This window comes from Panicum virgatum, chromosome 5N, assembly GCF_016808335.1.
Source record: "Panicum virgatum strain AP13 chromosome 5N, P.virgatum_v5, whole genome shotgun sequence".
Taxonomy (NCBI): Eukaryota; Viridiplantae; Streptophyta; class Magnoliopsida; order Poales; family Poaceae; genus Panicum; species Panicum virgatum.
The window spans coordinates 27,734,052-27,752,298 of record NC_053149.1 but is presented as its reverse complement, the minus strand read 5'-3'; the positions used below and the strand labels follow the sequence as shown (position 1 = coordinate 27,752,298).

At 44.3% G+C, this 18,247-nt stretch overlaps 2 protein-coding genes and 1 long non-coding RNA gene across 7 annotated transcripts; 2 read left to right on the top strand and 1 right to left on the bottom strand.

Moving 5' to 3' along the window:
* Nucleotides 1–617: 617 nt before the first annotated feature.
* LOC120673348 lies at nt 618–3,159 on the top strand. 4 transcript variants are annotated; one of them, XM_039954149.1, is made up of 7 exons: nt 618–779; nt 1,089–1,158; nt 1,510–1,724; nt 2,124–2,239; nt 2,340–2,439; nt 2,632–2,706; nt 2,796–3,159. In XM_039954149.1, exons 3-7 carry the CDS (start codon nt 1,549–1,551, stop codon nt 2,989–2,991), a joined length of 663 nt encoding a protein of 220 aa, XP_039810083.1. In that variant the 5' UTR covers nt 618–779; nt 1,089–1,158; nt 1,510–1,548; the 3' UTR covers nt 2,992–3,159. The 4 variants fall into 4 exon arrangements, with proteins under 4 accessions (XP_039810083.1, XP_039810082.1, XP_039810084.1 ...); XM_039954148.1 differs by having other exon boundaries at nt 1,243–1,724; XM_039954150.1 differs by lacking the exon at nt 1,089–1,158.
* A 5,849-nt stretch (nt 3,160–9,008) lies between these two features.
* Nucleotides 9,009–10,964, top strand: LOC120673347. Of its 2 annotated transcripts, XR_005674620.1 has the most exons (3): nt 9,010–9,491; nt 10,384–10,479; nt 10,691–10,964. It is a non-coding gene; the product is annotated as an uncharacterized LOC120673347 (long non-coding RNA). The 2 variants fall into 2 exon arrangements; XR_005674619.1 differs by having other exon boundaries at nt 9,009–9,491; nt 10,384–10,964.
* A 4,235-nt stretch (nt 10,965–15,199) lies between these two features.
* On the bottom strand, nt 15,200–15,625 carry LOC120674719. The gene has a single exon (XM_039955858.1). The coding sequence runs from the start codon at nt 15,623–15,625 to the stop codon at nt 15,200–15,202; it is 426 nt and encodes a 141-aa protein (XP_039811792.1).
* Between the last annotated feature and the right edge of the window lie 2,622 nt (nt 15,626–18,247).

The following is an 18,247-nucleotide window of genomic DNA, read 5'->3' as shown; positions in this document are numbered from 1 at the left end:
CCCGCATCCTGATCGCGCGGTTCCCGGTTCCCCCGGTCCGTCACCCTCCCCCCACCTCCCGCACCTCCCCCCTTCCGGTTTTCTCTCCTCGCCGGTTCCCTCTTCCGAACGAATTTTTTTTTTCATTCCCCAATCCCCAGCTCGTATCAGATCGTGGGTTGCGCCGCCCGCTCTCCTACCTCCCTACGCCGCCGGCTGCCGAACTCCCTGCGCCGCCGGCACCCATCACGCCCCTCCTCCCGCGCCGCACGACGCCGCACCATACTGGCGACGCCGCTCTCGTCCTTCCGGTGCGCCCGGCGCCGTACCCTCCTCCTGACGGGGTTCTTCATGACCGGTGGCGCCCCCTCCTTCCTCTGCTGTGGTGGTTCGGAGGGCAGCTTCGGCGAGCTCGCGCGGCATCCGCGGCGCCCTCCTCCCGATGGGGCTCCCTACTCCCGGCGCCGCACCCTCCTGCCGACGGGGCACACTTCTCCCGTCGCCGTTTCCGCGAGCTTGAAGAACCATTGCCGGCGACCCTCTGTTACCCGTGCCGCACCTGCCAGCTGCAGACGAGGGCTCCGTCCCGGCGATGCCCTGCGCTGCCGGCTCCCGTGCCGCCTCGGCGTGGTGCAGCCTGAAGACGTCCGCACCGGCCGCTGTTTCAGAGGTACCCCCGCCTACTCCCCCGGCGAGATCCTGCGCCGCCGTTGACCATCATCGCAAGTGCCGAGAGCCTGCCACCCACCTGTTTTTCTGATGCATTGGGGATCAACCTGACGCCAGGAGCTAGCAGTAAAGTAAGTATTCCGGTTGCCGATCTAGATTTAATTTTCGTTCCGAACTCACATTCGTTTCCAATCGGCTTGACTCCCCCGGCGGCGGTTCTTGCTCCGGGCGGCGGCGGGCCACCCTGTCTCCTTTGCGGCAGCTTGTTGTTCCTTCTCTGGAGAGGGGACGACAGATTTGTGATAGCATACTAGTTTGTTGTTTCGGCTGTTGCTCAATTGTTTAGTTAGTCCTTCAATTTTCTGGCTGTTAGTTTAGCTAATAGATATGGAATTGTGTTTGTTATTTCAACGATAACGAAAAATATCTCACTCCTGCAGCAATACAAAGGGCATGCTCATTGGTCTGGCCGTCACTGCTCAGTACATTGCAAATTGATAACCTCCATAGGTAGGGACTATGTACTAGGCTGCAAGGCACAAAATGGAATGTATTGGTGGGACATTTGGACTCACTTCTTTTATACAATAACAGCAAGAACATGTTTCTCCTCCACTGTTTTTAAGGCGTCGCCTAGGCGACAAGGTGGTTCCCGATCGCCTTGCTTAAGGCTCGCCTTAGCCCGCCTTAGCCCGCCTAGGCGTCGCCTAGGCGACTGAGCGGCTCCCCATCGCCTCGCCTCGCCTTACCGCTTTAAAAACCTTGTTCTCCTCTATGATTAGATGTACGATGCTCAGTGTAAAATATTCTACAAGGTGAGAACTTAATCATTTGCTGTTGTTTATTGTTCTGTACGGGTAGATTTATGTAATAGAGGTAGCAGCGAGGATTGTAAAGCTAATGATGGGGGAGCTTGTGGAGATGCACCGTGAATTTGTAAGGTACTATGGGCCAGATACGGATGTGTTGCTCAAGTGGATGGAAGGGGAGAAACTCAATGAACTCCGGTCAGTGTTGCAAAAGGCAGTGACTGAAGATGAGGGGAAGGATTTAACTTCGCTGATGCCTCTATACAGGTGCATTATGGAGTGCCTTCTAAGCTGTGCATCTATGGTTTTTCTTCCTGCAGAATAATTTATATGTTAGAAAGCTTGATACATTGCACTTTTTGTCCCTTAAACTTTGATATAGGAATGTAGCTCTAATGGATTAATTAAATTTTGTTAGTCTTAGGAGTATAATAGGAGCGAATAATATCCAATTATCAAATCAGCTGAATCTAATAGGACAAGAGTTGGTAAGGAATTTTGTCTTTCAAGCAATAATTTTCTCCTGCCAACTTGATTTTAGATGCTTTCGTCCTGCAAGAATATTCAATTAGATTCACTATGATGATGTCATCATTAGTTCATATCACTGTTTTGTTATCATTGTTTTGGTTGATTTAATTGGATTTCATCTACTTGGCAGTCTAGGAAACAGAAGAATGCATGCAGACAATACAGCCTGTTAAATATGGGGAAGAGGTTTGCTTCAATTGCATATGCTGAAAGCCCTAGTTCAGGCTTGGAACTTGGCTGGACAATAAAAGGTCCAAGAGCTTGTATTACCTACCTGTCAAGGTCATTCTTTGTGTCGGCTCATGCATTAGATTTTCTCTCTAAAGGAAAATGATGTGATTTTGTTTTCAGATCTCTCATTCTTGAACGACATGGATGGGGATAATGAGATCTGGATGAACATGCAATGGATGAAACAGACTCTTTTGTTATGTCGCTACTCAGTGTTGAGGTATATATGCTAGTTTTTTGCACTTCCGATTTGCCTGAAATACATGTGTAGTTATAACCTTCAATGCTTTTTTGGGTTGAAATGTTAAACTTTTAAAATATAATCCATTCAATCTCGCTTGATATGTCTGAAGTCACTTATTAGGCCTTTTTCATCATTAAAATTTATTGATTTTAGAGCTATATTTTCTAGATTTCAGTTTGGTGCTGTGAGAGCTACTCCAATCCAATCTTGTGGACATTTCAACCAATCCAGGACTTGCCACAAGTATGCACTAACTCATATTGCTAGCCGTGGGCTAGTAGCCGAGCAATCAGTAGCCGTCAGCTCATCAGTCATGCTTGTATATTGTGCAGAAGGCCGGCCGTGAGGACTGCTTTGCTGTTGCTGGACTTGCTTTACCGGAGTCGCACGTTCTGGGGCCTGGAAATGTTTGCTTGCCGGAAATCGCATGCGCAGGAGTGCTGTAGCCTGGAGGAGTTCCTTGCTGGCAGAGATGGCGGGTGGAACATGCCCATGTATAGCTGGATGATTAAATTTAGAGTAGAGTGATAGAGCGGGTTTCGTACACCAAGTATCAATTGGTATTGGTCAATCATGTACGAATGAAAAACGTAGGCTTTGGATCATAAATGCTGTAATTTTTTATGTGAAGGCCAATGGGTGAAATCACGAATCCTAAGGTTTTTAATCATAACTCACGTTATTATCTCAGTTAAATGTTGAATGTGTGATGAGGGCATGAATGAACTGAGAATGTGAAATTTGCAATATTTGTGTTTCGGTGACTTTTTTAGAAAAAAAAATGAACGAACTTTTGTAGCTGGTTAGCTGTGTGCCTCATTGGCCACGGACGTATTGATGGCCGCTTGGTAGAACAACCAAGTCCATCGAGTGAAGGGCTGTTTAGTTCCCAAAAATTTTCATATCCCCTTTAAACACATGTATAAAGCACTAAATGTAATTAAATAACAAAACTAATTATACAGTTTAGATGTACATGACGAGACGAATCTTTTTAAGTCTAATTAGTACATGATTAGCCATAAGTGCTACAGTAACCCACATGTGCTAATGACGCGGTCAAAGGCCTCAAAAGATTCGTCTCGTGGTTTCCAAGTGAGTTCTGGAATTAGTTTTTTAATTAGTGCCCGAAAAACCCTCACGACATCTGATCAAACTATTAACGTGACTTCCAAAAATTTTCGCGTTTGCAACTAAACCGCCCCTAACACAGAAACGTGCGCGCGGGACGAAAAGAACAGGCGCTGCTCGCTCGGTCCACCGGCCCACCCGCGTGGAAGTTGGCGACAAAAACCGGGCGCGCTCGCGGTGGGCGCTGGTAGGGGTCTCGTGGGACGGTGGGTCTGTGGTAGAACAACCAACTAGCGGAGTATATATATATTATGGTGGAAATTATTCTACAATCATTAATCACGTTATTGAATATGTGCAGAGAATAGAGATGTTGCAGATGTTCGAATATGTTTGTCAATTGACACAACATTTACCCATCTGAAGAATCTGCGATTAGTTCCTGTGCTATTTGTGCGCATGTTTTTGTGGTGGTAGCTCGTATGTACCTCGTATGTATCAAACATTGGCCAAAGCGCTGTGCGCATGTTTTTGTGGTGCTAGCTCGTATGTACCTCGTATGTATCAAACATTGGCCAAAGCGCCTGTGGAAGTCTTATGGTATGATGTTTCACAACAAGATCAATAGCTGCATCTGAGATCGATTACTTTCCTTATTTTCTATAAAGTTCTACATACAAGAGTAATTCTTGATTTATAGTTCGTGGTTGTAATACATCTGTTACAGTTAATGCACTTAGAATATATGGAATATAATTTGTTGTAAGCTTGATTTACGGTTCTTTAGTACTAAAATTACTACAATCAAGTTAATGTGCTTGGAGTATATGGTACACGTGCCGAGAAGTTTGAGCTTGGTGCGAGGAGCCCTTTATTTTGAGTATTGATATTAGCAGTAATATTATTAATATCATAGAGTATTATCATAACATTAGAGAAGTAATAACAACAGAAATAGCTTCTCTATCATTGGGTTGATGTCATAATTAATTTTACTTCTCAAAATTTGGAAAATTACTCCTAGGAATTACATGTCTAAATTTTCTAAGAACAAGTACTTTATTAAGGAATAATTTCTAAAATTGTTTTTATATATATGAATGGATTAAATGCCAATTAAGGAATAAAATCTTTTAGAGACTAAAGGAATAATATTGTAGAACAATGAATAATTGGCCATATACACAAGAAAAAATTGAGACCAAAGGAGTCTGTGTGTTGTATGAGTCCATCATGTGTTTTTGCACATCCTGTAATCATGTTCCAAATGTTGCATCCAAGCAAGGATATCTCTTTTTGATAACACAAATGCATGCTAATATTACTCTCCTAAATCTCGCTCAAGTCAGTTTCAGCGCATGAATGCTTTTAACAGCCTCTTGAAATCCCTCATCCTTTGATTTTATGATTACTGCAGATTCAATGCATTCTTTCTATACATACAAAGGCCTGCATATATTCCTCTCACAAATCTCGCTCAAACTAATAGGCTGGCATGCAGGTTTTAAATTCCTCCTAAATTTGCTCTCCTCTAATGCAAGTTTAAGATAACATCAAGGAGATTCCTTGCACGCCACATGAACGGCATGCTAAAAAAAATTGTATGATGACACATGTACTTCATGGACGAAACATTTTTTTTACTATAGACCACGCACCTCCTCGTACGGATTATTACCCCTTGTGTGTGGCATCGGCAAGGGCATGACGCTGGTGCACAAGATGGCCGATTGAAAAACTCATTACATGAGAGAAAAAAATGGCAATTGCAACATCTCTGCTACGGTGCACTACTGCACAACATTCCAACATACCGCCATCCACGCACAGCAGGAGATGGCCATGCTTCGAGGGACCAGCAGTGCTAAAAATCGGATGCAAAGCTCATGTGCGGTCAATTTTTACGGTTGCGACAAAAAAAAATTGATGGATTTTATGGTTTTAAATACCAAAAAATATTCACTGCATACTTCCCAAAGTTAAGGAAAATACTACTCAAGCAATAGAAAAGTACTACTATTGTTTCTCAAATAATACCCCTTTAGTTGATGGTCATTCAGAAATCAAGGGTCATTCGGAATTGATGGTCATTTGGAATTTTTTTTGAATTACTAATCATTGAAAACTGCTTTAATAGAATAATGAAGACCAGGTCCGCGTCAATCAAGGGTATCAGGTCCATTTAATCCATTCAATATACTCGTACTAAGATTTTAGTCCCCCGGAACTAAGGCACCGTAATTTTTTTCCATTCTGTTGCACTCGCCGGAGTCAGCCATTGCTCCGCTGTGGGTGTTAAATAGCTATTCAACAACCCGCATGCTAAATAGACCAGCCCTATATATATATATATATATATATATATATATATATATATATATATATATATATATATATATATATATATATATATATATATTCTTGATATGTAGGATTTTAATAGCATTTCTCTTGCTTTGTTGACAAGGACGCCAGGTCATAGGCAGCCCCAATGCCACATCATCGGACAATCCAGCTGGCCCACGTCCGTTGACGGCTCGTAAGTAAGGCCATCAAATCCTGCATAAATGCATAAAAGATGAATATCAACATAGTGGTAGGGGTTTATTACTAACCATTTCCACAAGTATTAGTAAATATTTGTATGCAGGTATAATAAGAGAGAAAACACACCTCAAGAGCAAGGAAACACATTTCTCGATCCAAGGCAAAAGACGTCAACCAATCAGGTCTAGGCACACGGATTGGAGGGCCCAAAAATACATGCAACTGACTTAGGACATAATGGAGGCATGCATAACTGACCTAGGAACCCACAAAGCAACTTCCTAGCTGAAATTGGGCCGGTTCGGGCCAGAACCCGATCGGCCGACCACCCCGGTTGTCTAACCAGTGGGTGTCCCAACCGACCTTCAGTCTTCAACATGCCAGCTCCTCATTTGCTCACAATATCGATTCTAGTTGACTCCACCGCATTCCTTGGCCGAAAGCACCATGAACCCCCTCTATAAATATGAGGGGAGGGGCTTCAAATGAGACACATCCATAAAGTGCTTAACAAGCCTTCTGTTGGGTTTAGAGTTGCCTTGCAAAGGTTAGGGGTGGAGGTACTCAGAAGGGGCGCCGGTCTGTCGGTGCTCTTCTCGAAATTGTACCTCTACGAGAGTGAGATAGCAGTTCGGGAGACGTGCTAAGGTGTCAGCGTTCTTCTCCCAGCTTGTACCTCTACGGATGCTGCTACATGCTTCTAGTTTTAGTAAGTATTTGTGGTTCCTATCTCTAGTATTTTACTTGGTATAGTATATGCTAGTAGTGCTTGTAGTTGAGTGAGATCATTTCACTTACTCGCGGGTTCATCGCTCTGGATTTTTACAGAGTGTTGTAGTTTGCTATGGGGATCCATACGTAGTTAGACTATAGCAGTAATCAAAAGCATAGACGTGGTCTCTAGGCTAAGGATTATCCTTCATTTGCCTTATATCCCACAGTTTGTTAGAGGTAGGCCGTAGGTGGTGACAGTCATATTGCTTCACTGTATTTCTCCACGTTCGGATATAGCGTATAGCTGTTGCCCAGAGTCGCCTGGCAGACCAGGTGTAAGCCGGTACCTGAAGCGAGTATTGTGCCCGAGAGATCGACCTTTAACTTAGCTATTGTGCTATCTTAGAAATCATCTCTACCCTTGCCACTTATCTTGGTGTGTCCTTAGACCGACTAGATTAGGAGTTAGTGCACACACATTCTCTATGGATTCGATAACCCTTGGAATACTATATGGTGAAAGCTACAAAGTTATCCGTGCGCTTGCGGATTTATTCGTGACGCAAAAATACCTAACAACGTCTCAAACTCATCAACTGCACACACAACAAATTTAGCGAAAAGTTGAGTCGCAATGGTGTCAAGCAGGACCTTGGACTCGGCTCCACATTCCTTACCGGTGTGCCACTTAATCTTTTTCATCATGTTATGTATTCTCAGTATTAGCGATCTACGTGTCAAGCCAAAAAGTAGAAAAAAGTGCAAATCCAAGGATTCGAACCAAGATTTCAATTCTTAGATTTGCATGCCTTACCATTGCACTGCAACTTAGCTAATAGCTGGCCGACTGCTCGGACCAATCCCGTTCCACCACGTGACACGATCGAGGAGAAGATGAAGAACACATGGATGATCCATTTTTTCTTTTTGATTCGAAATCAAAACTTGTAATTAGTATTTCTTTCTTATAAAAATCCAAATTTGATGATTCTTTTTTTATTTTTGTAAAATCACATTCTTTCAATTCATGGACTTTGTGTTATATTGTTATTTCTTGGATCTTTTTTATAGCTTACTTTTTTGCACTTAGGTAGATAATAGAAAATCATTTGTTAGCATAGCAATTGCTAATGTAACTTTATATTTTGCATTACTAGGGTAAACATAGGGTTTTGTCCAAATTTGAGATTCGTACAAGTTCAAAAATATTATAAGGAAGGTAAACTTAATATATGACTTGAGTTATATGAAACTAATTGAGTGATGTATCAATTTGTGAACAACATATGACCATCCTTTATTAAAACTAGTTGAAACTTTTATCATAAATTTGTGGACCTAAAATATGTTATCGTGTCAAGTTATAGATTTTTCCGATCAAATTTAGATATTATTATATTTATTGTAAGGTACTTTGGAGATAGAAGGTTGAATTACCCCCTACTAAAACAATTAAATTATTCATGTTCTCTAGATATGAGCCATAACAAAACATATGATTCAAAATATGAATTTTATTTAATTTTTTGAATCTTATTTGAGGTACACATAGTTCAATTTTCAATTAATCTCTATAAACAAGCAGAAATTCATTAAAACTATTGAAAACAGAAAAACAGTTCCAATTTGTTTAAGTTCATATAAATAAAATATTTTTAGTCTATTACATATATAAAAACATATATACACTTAGCTTACAAGTTATCTGTTTTTATAATTTTCTTCACAAGGTTGCTTTAAAATAAAAAATGAAAAGAAAAATGCTAGTAGGGAAGGTATAATATAGAACTATGGGCCATGACCACTTCAATGCAGCCTAAATCTCGAAATCGTAGGTCCAATTGATCTAGCTTCGTCCTAGACCATTGGATCGAGATCGACGGCTAAACTCTATCCTGTAGTGAATAAAAGTTCAAGCATCTGTCGGTACTCCTCGAAACTCTTAACAGATCCTCCGGCTTCCATCTCTCTCCGTTCCTTCCTCATATAGGCGTCTATCCCTCCCTCCCCCTCCTCCATGGTCCATCTCTATGTATCGCCGATACGCGATATGGGTACGACGATACGGGTACAGCGATACGTGAGTTTAAAAAATGACATAGTGATAGTATAGAGAGAGTATCGGAATATCGAAGTATCGAAGTATCGGATACGCAAGCATCGGATACGGGTACGGTTGGGTTAGTGAAATATCTGTGATTCATAGGTCCATCCCCTCGGTCCGTCCCCACTGACACCTCTTTCCCCGGTGGCCGATCACCTGCTGGTGGTGGCCGCATCCCTAGCCGCAGGCGTCTGCCGCCACCCTATCCTCCCGTCAAGGCGCCTCCACGCCGACGAGCCCCCAAGCCACGACGATATCGCTCCTCCTCAGATTGAGCAACAAGCCACGACGATATCGCTCCTCCTTCTCAGATTGAGCAACACTGCTGGCCCTGCATGTCATCCCCTACGACCACAAATGCCTGCGGCAGCAGAGCAAAGTGGTCTTACTGCAGATCCGTGGTCAAGCCCGCACCAGCCACATCACCCACCCGGGCGCGATTTGTCGGTTGTGCCTTGTGCGGCTTGATTAGGTGGGGGCTCGGTACCGCTGTGGCCATGCTAGAAGCACGTGGGGCCCCTACCCATTCCAATAGTGATAAGCGGCTACCCTCCCTTGCAGGCCTTTGGTCAGACTGCATCCGCTCCTCTAGGTTCGTCTCCTCTTCTTCCTCCTTGGTGCGCTGTTTAATTAGTCATGCGTGTAGTAGACTGCTAGTGCCCTTTATGTTCTGATCCCTTGTCTTCCCTTGGCTGGCCAGAATGAGGATAAGTTAGCTCTTTTGTGCTATTAGTTGGCAGTTAATTATGCATTTATTAAGCAAAGTTGGATTATTTGGCTCTTGTGATTGAACAATTGTTTGCTCTTGTTATTGTGACTGCTTCATGTTCAAAATTTGTAAGCAAATTCAGTATGATCCTTACTGAAATGATATGTTTGCTCTTGTTATTGTGACTGCTTCATGTTCAAAATTTGTTTGCTGTACTGCATTGCAATTCAGACTTCACTGTATCTATTTATTTCATACGATTTACTAGTCTGCCTTATGCTAACTTTGAACTTGGCTTCCTTTATTACTTGTTCAAAATCCACAGTGGCAAAAAGAGAAATGATTGATGAATATCAGTAGCCTACATTTTTTTAAGTTAAAGCAGGAGCACTGCAATTCATTTAAAGCAGGAGCATGGCAATTCTGTTCATGCAGTGTTCTTCTGTACCCTGTTAGTAGTATAGCTTGCCTTGTGTTAACATGTGATCTCTTGTGGTTCAGTTAATTAGGCCCTGTTCATTGTTGATATATTAGTAGCATTACATCTAGTTGAATATATGACCTGAACTGCTTACTATCTGCTTGAATCTAAGTAATCTGCATTTGACCCTTCCTGTTTACATGTTTATAATAAATTACTAGAACTCCTTTTCTATGGAGAGTACTGCAAAACTATATTGCTAATAACATAATTCATACTACATATGTGCAATATAAGTTTCAGAGTCATACCCCTATGCTTATTGTCATTAGTTTTGGTGATTAATTCATGCAGGCAAGAAGACATCATGCGCATAATCTATACAATGCTGCTACAAGATAACTGAACCAACAGAGCATACAAAAGAAGAAGCAAGATGGCAAATCACAAGTGATTTTTTTTTGAAACATACCCCTACTTGTTGTGATGTTTCTGTTTAACTTGTCAAAGTGTTTATGGTTTTGATATATGCGTTTAACTTGTCAAAATGTTTATGGTTTTGATATATGCTGTCAGTCTGGACATAACCCTGCGTCTGAAGCCAAAACTTTACAATCCTAATTTCATTGATGCAAATACCACTGTCATACATTCTTTTCAGGACATGACTACCTGCGTGGATAGACAAGTTATGGGAATGTCGACGTGAGGAGGCAGCATGAAGGCTTTGCTGACCTGCCACAATTTTAGCCATTTAGATTTGGATGTCCCCAAACAATTGTGTGTTATAATTTTACAAACATTATGCCTTTGAGTTCTGAGTGTGTTCTGGAATTTGACAATGGATGGTTTAATCAAAGAATATTGTTTCATGGGTGTAAATACTTTATTATTGATAATATATTGTTTTGAATTATCTGGTTGGACAACAAAAAGTGTGTGCGTGGCAATTTCATTTCAAACATGTAGCAATCCAATGTCTATTGTGGTAATAGAGGGTCCAGATGTAGCAACCAAAACTTTTTTCGCAATGGAGGTGTCCACTTTTAGCAACCACGCGTTCATCGTGGCTATATAGGGGTTCAGCTATACCAACCAACTATGCAGAGTTGCAATATAGGGGTTCACCCATAGCACCCAAAATAATTGGTTGGCAATAAAGGTGCCCGCCTATGGCATCCAAACTTTTAGATTGGCAATAGAGGTGCCTACTTATAGCAACCAATCATTTATAGTGGCAGTAAAGGAGCCCACTATAGCATCCAAACACTTAAGAGTGTAAATAGAGGGTCCAACTATAGCAACCAAGCAATAGTGGGATCCATCTATAGCAACCAAACTGCGAGCATGGCAATAGAGGGTACCACCTCTTGTCACATTTTGTGATGATGACAATATTGTTTTTTGCAAGACCTATTTTGTTGCTACTATACCTATCTAGGGAAACACCAGATGCGTTGCAATAGGTTTTATTACCAGCAACCCAAACTTTACCTTATCTGTTACTTGCCATGCTTCATTACGTTGCAATAGGTAAAACGTTGCAACACCAAAAATTGTTTGGTGGTCAAAACGTTCTACGGAGCTTTATCCAACCACTTTTTACCAAAATTTTTGGGCGCAATTGTGCCTATTGCAACCATTTAGGGCATATTGCAACAATTTTTTGGCGTTGCATCAGCGGGAAGACCTTGTAGTGGTGCAAAGGCCTATCTTGAGACTAGCTATGGAATAAAATCTATGCTGAATTTGCAAAATACCTTTCAAAGCACTGTGACCAGGGGCAATGTGATTTGTAAGTATTCATTTTTATTATTAGAAACAAACATATTCCACAATGGAAGAAACTATAGCAAATCCAACTAATACATCATTACGGATAAAAACAAGAAAATAAGCTCGAAAGTATTGGTTGCATACATACAATTATTCCTCATGCTAACTGCAAGACATCTTCCTCTTCTCAAAAGAAACTTGTCAAACATAGTAATCCCAATAGAAGCAGTGTCACCACAAGGGCCAAGTATCTTCCAGTGAAGATGGTGCATTTTAATTGCTACTCAGTCCTTTGTTGTGCAAGCTCATGTGACCATGATATGTTTGTGGTGTGGTAAATGTAGCGTTACAAAGTTTGCATGTGTAATGCTGGACTTCGCTAAACTCAAATGCAGAGTTCATAGTCGCTCCAATGGCATAGTTAATATTGCCACTTGGGATGTTAGTACTGAGTACTTGCTGCTCTCTTTGCACATGATAGGTCATGGGGGATTGACCAAGATAAGTTGGTTTAACATATGACATTTTCTCATAAGGATCACAATGGGATGATGAAGACGCAAGTGGTTTGCGCATCTCCTCTCCTGCATGTAAATTGATGTGTGAGGGATTGTATAGTTTCATCTCTCAATTGCAACAAAAAAGATGATCGAGGATAGGGAAATAACCTTGAGGATGTCTGAGCTAGGGTCTTGGAAGATCGGACCAGGATCCAAAGCTCCAACGATATCAAGGTGGGCATGAAGAGTGGCTGTTTTATCTCCTTGGAGCAAAGATGTTATTGATTTGTCACTCGTTCATCCACACTTAGGAATTTACCCACAGGGATTGTCAGAAAGGTGTGCATAAGCTCTTGTTCATTCTCCGCCGGGCTTTGGAACCGTGCTGATGTTATGGTGCTAGTTGGTGGTGGCTGAGTAAAGACTGGGTGGGGCTGGGGTGGTGGTGCATCGATATTACTATAGTATGTCTGGAAGGAATAGTCATTATTTAGTAGCATATTTGGTTCTTTTGGAGCATGGGCATTAGGCACACTGCTGGAAAGTGTTGGCATTGTTGTTTGACCCCATAGATCTTGGTGCAAAGGGGTAAAGGTGTCGTCACTTTGGATGAAGCTCGTATCTCTTCTAGGGTAACTACTAGGATCCATGGTGGATGGTAGAGGCTTTGGACGATTCTCCAAGAGGACTGTTGAGGCCTATTTATAGGGATTGTTGGACACTGAACCTTATCTATCTATGTATTTTTTAATGTATCGTCATCGAGAGATATGGCTATGTGCTACTATCATTAATTCATTATAGAATTGGATTCGATTAATAAATTTGTGAACTTTTTGAGATGCCATTTTTTGTTAATCAATCACAAGAAAGATCTGGCTATGTGCTTATCTCATTAATTTTTTGCAAAGTTGGATACAAATAATAAATTAGTATATTGTTGTATGGATCACCTATATTTTTTAATTAATTCATCACAGAAAGATATGACTATTTCTTCCTATCAGAATTGAATGTAGTTCAATATTTTGCGTATCTTATTGTATATGTGTTTATTAGAAGATTATAAGCAAGATATGAATACATAGTACTATAATAAATTAAATGTTGATTTGGACACCCTTTAATATTTTCTCTATTGTTTAGCATACCGCAAATATTTTTCTTGGAAATATTTTAAAATCCTGTAACACCCAAATTTTGCTATGTTGGAATAATAATAAAATCTGTTAGATTTTAGTTGATTTTTATAAAGGCTTTGTTTGGATGTCGATATTGGAGGTCTTGGCATTGAATTGAATCCAATACCAAATCAGCCTAGCATCGAAATGGATTCCATAGCAAAATGATTATTGTTGGTATTTTTAACATTTATAATATAATCCACAAGTGTACGGAGATACCGCTGTGTAGCACTTCACCCATGAGTATTGAAGGGTATCGTATTTCCACGGGGAACGGAGGTACTAGCCTTTTAACTGGTTCATCCAAGGACAAACAAGAGTGAAGTAGGCAGGGATAGAGAGGATTCTTATGGGCTTAGAGTTCTGGAAAAGATAAGTTCTACCACTATACTTACTTGGGGCACCAGCTTACACCTTGTCTATCAAGTGTATTCGGCTATTAGCTCTACACCCAACCTGAATGTGGGGGACTATGAAGGGCGGATAGGGCTGTCACTACTTGCTGCCACCCCAACAAACCGTGGGTTAGGGATGCAAACCTCAAGCCTAAACACCACGTTTAGCTATCAACTACTGCTCTAGCTCGAGCAGACTCTGTCTGAAGACTGAAGTCCTTAAGCTAGAACACCAGTCAGAACATCGGCCGATGATCCCACAAGCAAATAAAGAGTAAAGCTTACTTAACAAAGGTGCTCGCCACCATATGAGATCACAAATACTTACTTAACAAAGGAAGCATCCGATGAGGTACAATGTCGGGGAAGAGTGACGACAGGACGACACTCCCCCCCAAACTACCCCTCACTCCCTCCATATTTCTAAGCACTATGGAGGTAGGGTTTCGCCTTGGAGTGGAGCTCTTCTTCTTCTCACTTGCGGTGTGTTGTGAGAGGTGCTCCTCTCCTCCTTATATAGTGCTTCAAGGGCGGTTTTGATGGTGAAGTATATGGAAACACCCGAGCCCTGACATCAAGAGGACAAGCATGATCTTCCTACAAGAATGCATCTGGATGGGGGCCTATCCAGGTTTAGGCAACCCTAGGGGTCTGCCGACCCCCAGATGGCCCCCAGGCTACCGCCTTTGCCCAGTAGGCTGGTGTAACATCCCAGATTTTTGCAGAATATTAATTTGTCAAAAAAATGTGGATTTTAAAATTTTTTTGGTAGTGTCGGGGTAATTTCACTTAAGTAGCAATTCTTCCTCCAAAAATTCCTAGTAGTTACAATTTGTGAGTTGAATTAGTGATTATTTAATGCTAGTGTGGGATTATTTGGAATTTAATTTGGTTTTTAATCTCCCTATTTAATTGAATTGAATTTGGATTTGTTTTAACGTTGCTCGAGATTGTGTAGAAAGAAATTTGAAGTGTACCCTTTAAATCTATTTTCAAATGCTAACGAGCCCGTTGACGAACGGATCCGTGAAACCCTACACCGCGATCCAGACTGGACTCTAGCCCAAACCCGCTAACTCGCAACCCTACTCGGTCCTTCCTGGACCCCTGTGTAGCCCGGCCAATACCACCATCGCAGCCCCATCGCCCCTTCCCCTTAACCTGGCCTGCTAACCCCAGTGCACACCTGGCTCATTTCCCGCGACCCAAACCGGCCAAAGTCGCAGCCCGGCCCATTGGGCCCAACTCCCATGACCAACCCCTCACGCGCAACCCCCATAACCCTAGCCCCTGCCTCCCCCCTCCAGTCACAGCCTTACTCCCCACTGTGCACCGCCGCCGCCTCAACCCAGGAGCAGGGAGGCGCACCACCGCCGCCTACACCTTGGTCCACCGCCACACCTACTTGCTCGCGCGCAGCATCGTCGCTACGCAGTCGCTGCACGCCACCCGTGCGGTCACCACCCTCGCGCGTGTGCTGCCTCGCACCTCCGCCTCGCGTGCCGCCGCGCGTCGCCGCCTCACGCTCGTGCCGCCCGTGCGTAGCCCATGGCTGCCAGAGGTGCGCCGCCGGCCTCTGCTGTCGTGGCCCTAAATCAAAGCCGCCACTGCCAGATTCCTCCGCCGCAGCAGAGGAGGGGGATCTCGGTCCTGCACCACCCATGCCGAAGCCACCGTCGCCGGGCAAGCCTAGGGAGGGGCCAACCCCATGCCCGTCGGAGAAGGACCAGAGCGCCACCATCGGCCGCCATCCATGCGTGCATGGTCACTCGTGTCGCGCACGCCACCGCCCGTACGGGGCCGCTGCCCTCGCCTATGTCGTGCCTAGGAAGGAGAAGCAAGGGAGGAGAGAAGAAGAAGGAAGAGAAAGAGCCCCAGCCACCTACGTGCGTCGCCGTGGCCGCCGTCGCCCACGCTGTTACATCGCCAGGAGGACACAAAGCCGAGGAAGAAAAAGGAAGGGAGCAGTGCCACCACCATCGCCGCCATGGGTGGTTCACCAAGCTGGCGCCTTACACAACGACATTAACACCGCGGCTTGGCATGACACAGCATTAACCCGCCATGGCCACACCTCATCACAGCGCCGCCCTTTCGTCAGCGAGCCACTAGTAGGCCACCACCGACCCGACCTCTGATCTCTGCTACTGCCGGCCGCCGTGCCGAGGAACCCTCCGGTAGTAATCCATAGGACCACCCGTCCTCTATTTATGCAGAGGCCTCGTCACACCACCCAAATGCTCTTTCGTCGCTGCTCTCTTCGGCCTCACTGCCTTGATTACCATTCCGAAGGCCGTGCCGCGTTCTTGGCATCCCAAGCACCCCTGCTCACGCACCCAAACCCCGTCCAGCCGAGCGCAAAGGCCAAGCCTTTGGCAAGACCATGCCTTGCACACATCTCACCCATGCTCTCACAACCACGCTGCATGCGGTCACCAAGTGCCAGAGCCGCGACACCGTGCACGCATGAACCCGCTGCCAATGCTGAGCCCTTGTGGGCATTTTGTCGAGCACGCCGTGCGCTCCTGAACAGTGGACCAAAGACTTCGTCTTTGCCTTGCTCGAACCCAATTGTAGCCTCGCCTTAGCCATGTTCTTTTGCACGCTCGTGCTTAGTTGCCATCACGCGTGGGTACAAACTCACCCGCGATGTCGCGCTCGTGACATGGAAATCCCCTTAGGGCATTTCCTCGAACACTTGACCGACGCTCACGCACAACACAGTGCACGAATGCACTGGCTTAACCTCGCCACTTATCATGCACGCTCCCATCGTCGTTTTGTGCTGCTTCGCCACTTTAGTCCCACTGTCACACTGACTTGCCACGAACTTGCTGGACGGACACACAGCCGCACACATCGCGTTTGTGTTGTGCCCGAGCCATTATGACCTTCCGTCGAGCATACATGGAGCACCGACGCGCATGTTCCCACCTTGGCCTTAACCCTGTGCTCGCCGCCATGTCGCTCTGGTCGGAGCCAAACCACGCTACCTCGGCCTCACCACCGACCCGCCGCGCCGCGCCTTCAGCTGTGCCGAGCACCGCATGTGCACGAACCCTGCGCCGCTCAAGGCAATATCTTGACCTTGCCGTCATGTTCCGCCTCCACCATGCTGTCCTTGCCCCATTTTGGTCCCCGACTCACCACGGCAAGCATGTGTTGACGGCCATTATTTCACATTCTAGCTTTTAACTTCTCGGGAATAACACGAGCTTTACACCATGTTCGATTCATATTTTATTTATTTCTAATGAGTTCCACAAGTTTTGGATGAGTTTTGATTTCAGGTGAACATCTATCAAAAATGGGCGAAAATGGGCACGAACTCAGGCCGATCAGCCTCTCCTAGGCCGGCCGGCCTGGCACCCCCAAAGACAGTGTCCCATCTTCAATCCATTGGCATCGTGACACACTCACAATGCCTCTGAGTAGTGGATTGGACGTCGGTTTGATCAAGTGGATCGAATGGGTTGCACAAGGATTAAAGGACCCACAATTCAGTGCAAACTTGTGTCCACGTCAGCGATCCAGCACCCAGGGAGGATCACAAGCGTACAAGTGCAATGTCGGCGCAACGGAGGGCCGAGACGTGCTAGAGGGAGGCTGGCCGGCCTAGCACGTGCACACATTGATGTCAAGCAACTGTCGACAGCCTCCAGAAACAAATCAGAGCCACTGTCCAAAGGTCGGTGGCCACTTGGCAGGATCCACAGGCCGGCCGGCCTAGGGGAGGCCGGCCGGCCCCACTTGGAAGCCGAAACGAACATGGCACCATTTATGCCATTTCGAGTGATTTTGGAGATCGAATGACAACACAACACTTGGACTAATATGATTGTTAAGATGATCATTCTCAGGCTTTTAGGTTCAAGTGATGACAAAAAGAAAGAGAAGATAGGCGTAGCAAGGCCTGAAGGGCAGCCCCTACGGGGGTTCCGCTACCCGGTTGAAGTGCATCGGGTTCCTAGGACTTAGGCACCAAACAAGTGCATTCGGGGGATTTGGAGGCTTAGCTTACAAGTTGAAGTGAAGGTTCAAGCCAAGAGAAGCTAAGCCAAATACTTGGTCATTTGTTGCCCAAGTCCCCCATAAGATAATGGTAGCTAGAATTCAATTCAAGCATCTTGTAGCTCCATTGCCTTTTGCTAGGATAGTTGCATTGCATCTCCTAGTGTTATATATGGTTGGTTGCCTGTGTCATGATTCTAACCCATGAGCAATGTACATGGTTTGATAAGTGTGTAGAAAGCTACACAAGGTTACCCTTCATGGTACATGGACTTCATGAGGTATGTACTTCATATGTGTACCATGAACACAAGCTATAGGGTAAACTTCCCAATTGTGTCAAAAACAATGT

Coding starts and splice junctions, on each gene's coding strand:
- LOC120673348 (XM_039954150.1), top strand. CDS start 1,549: ATGATGGGGGAGCTTGTGGAGATGCACCGTGAATTTGTAAGGTACTAT. Junction 2,240..2,339: donor ACTTGGCTGGACAATAAAAG/GTCCAAGAGCTT, acceptor TTTTGTTTTCAG/ATCTCTCATTCTTGAACGAC. Junction 2,440..2,631: donor TGTCGCTACTCAGTGTTGAG/GTATATATGCTA, acceptor TATATTTTCTAG/ATTTCAGTTTGGTGCTGTGA.
- LOC120674719 (XM_039955858.1), bottom strand. CDS start 15,625: ATGGTGGCGCTCTGGTCCTTCTCCGACGGGCATGGGGTTGGCCCCTCC.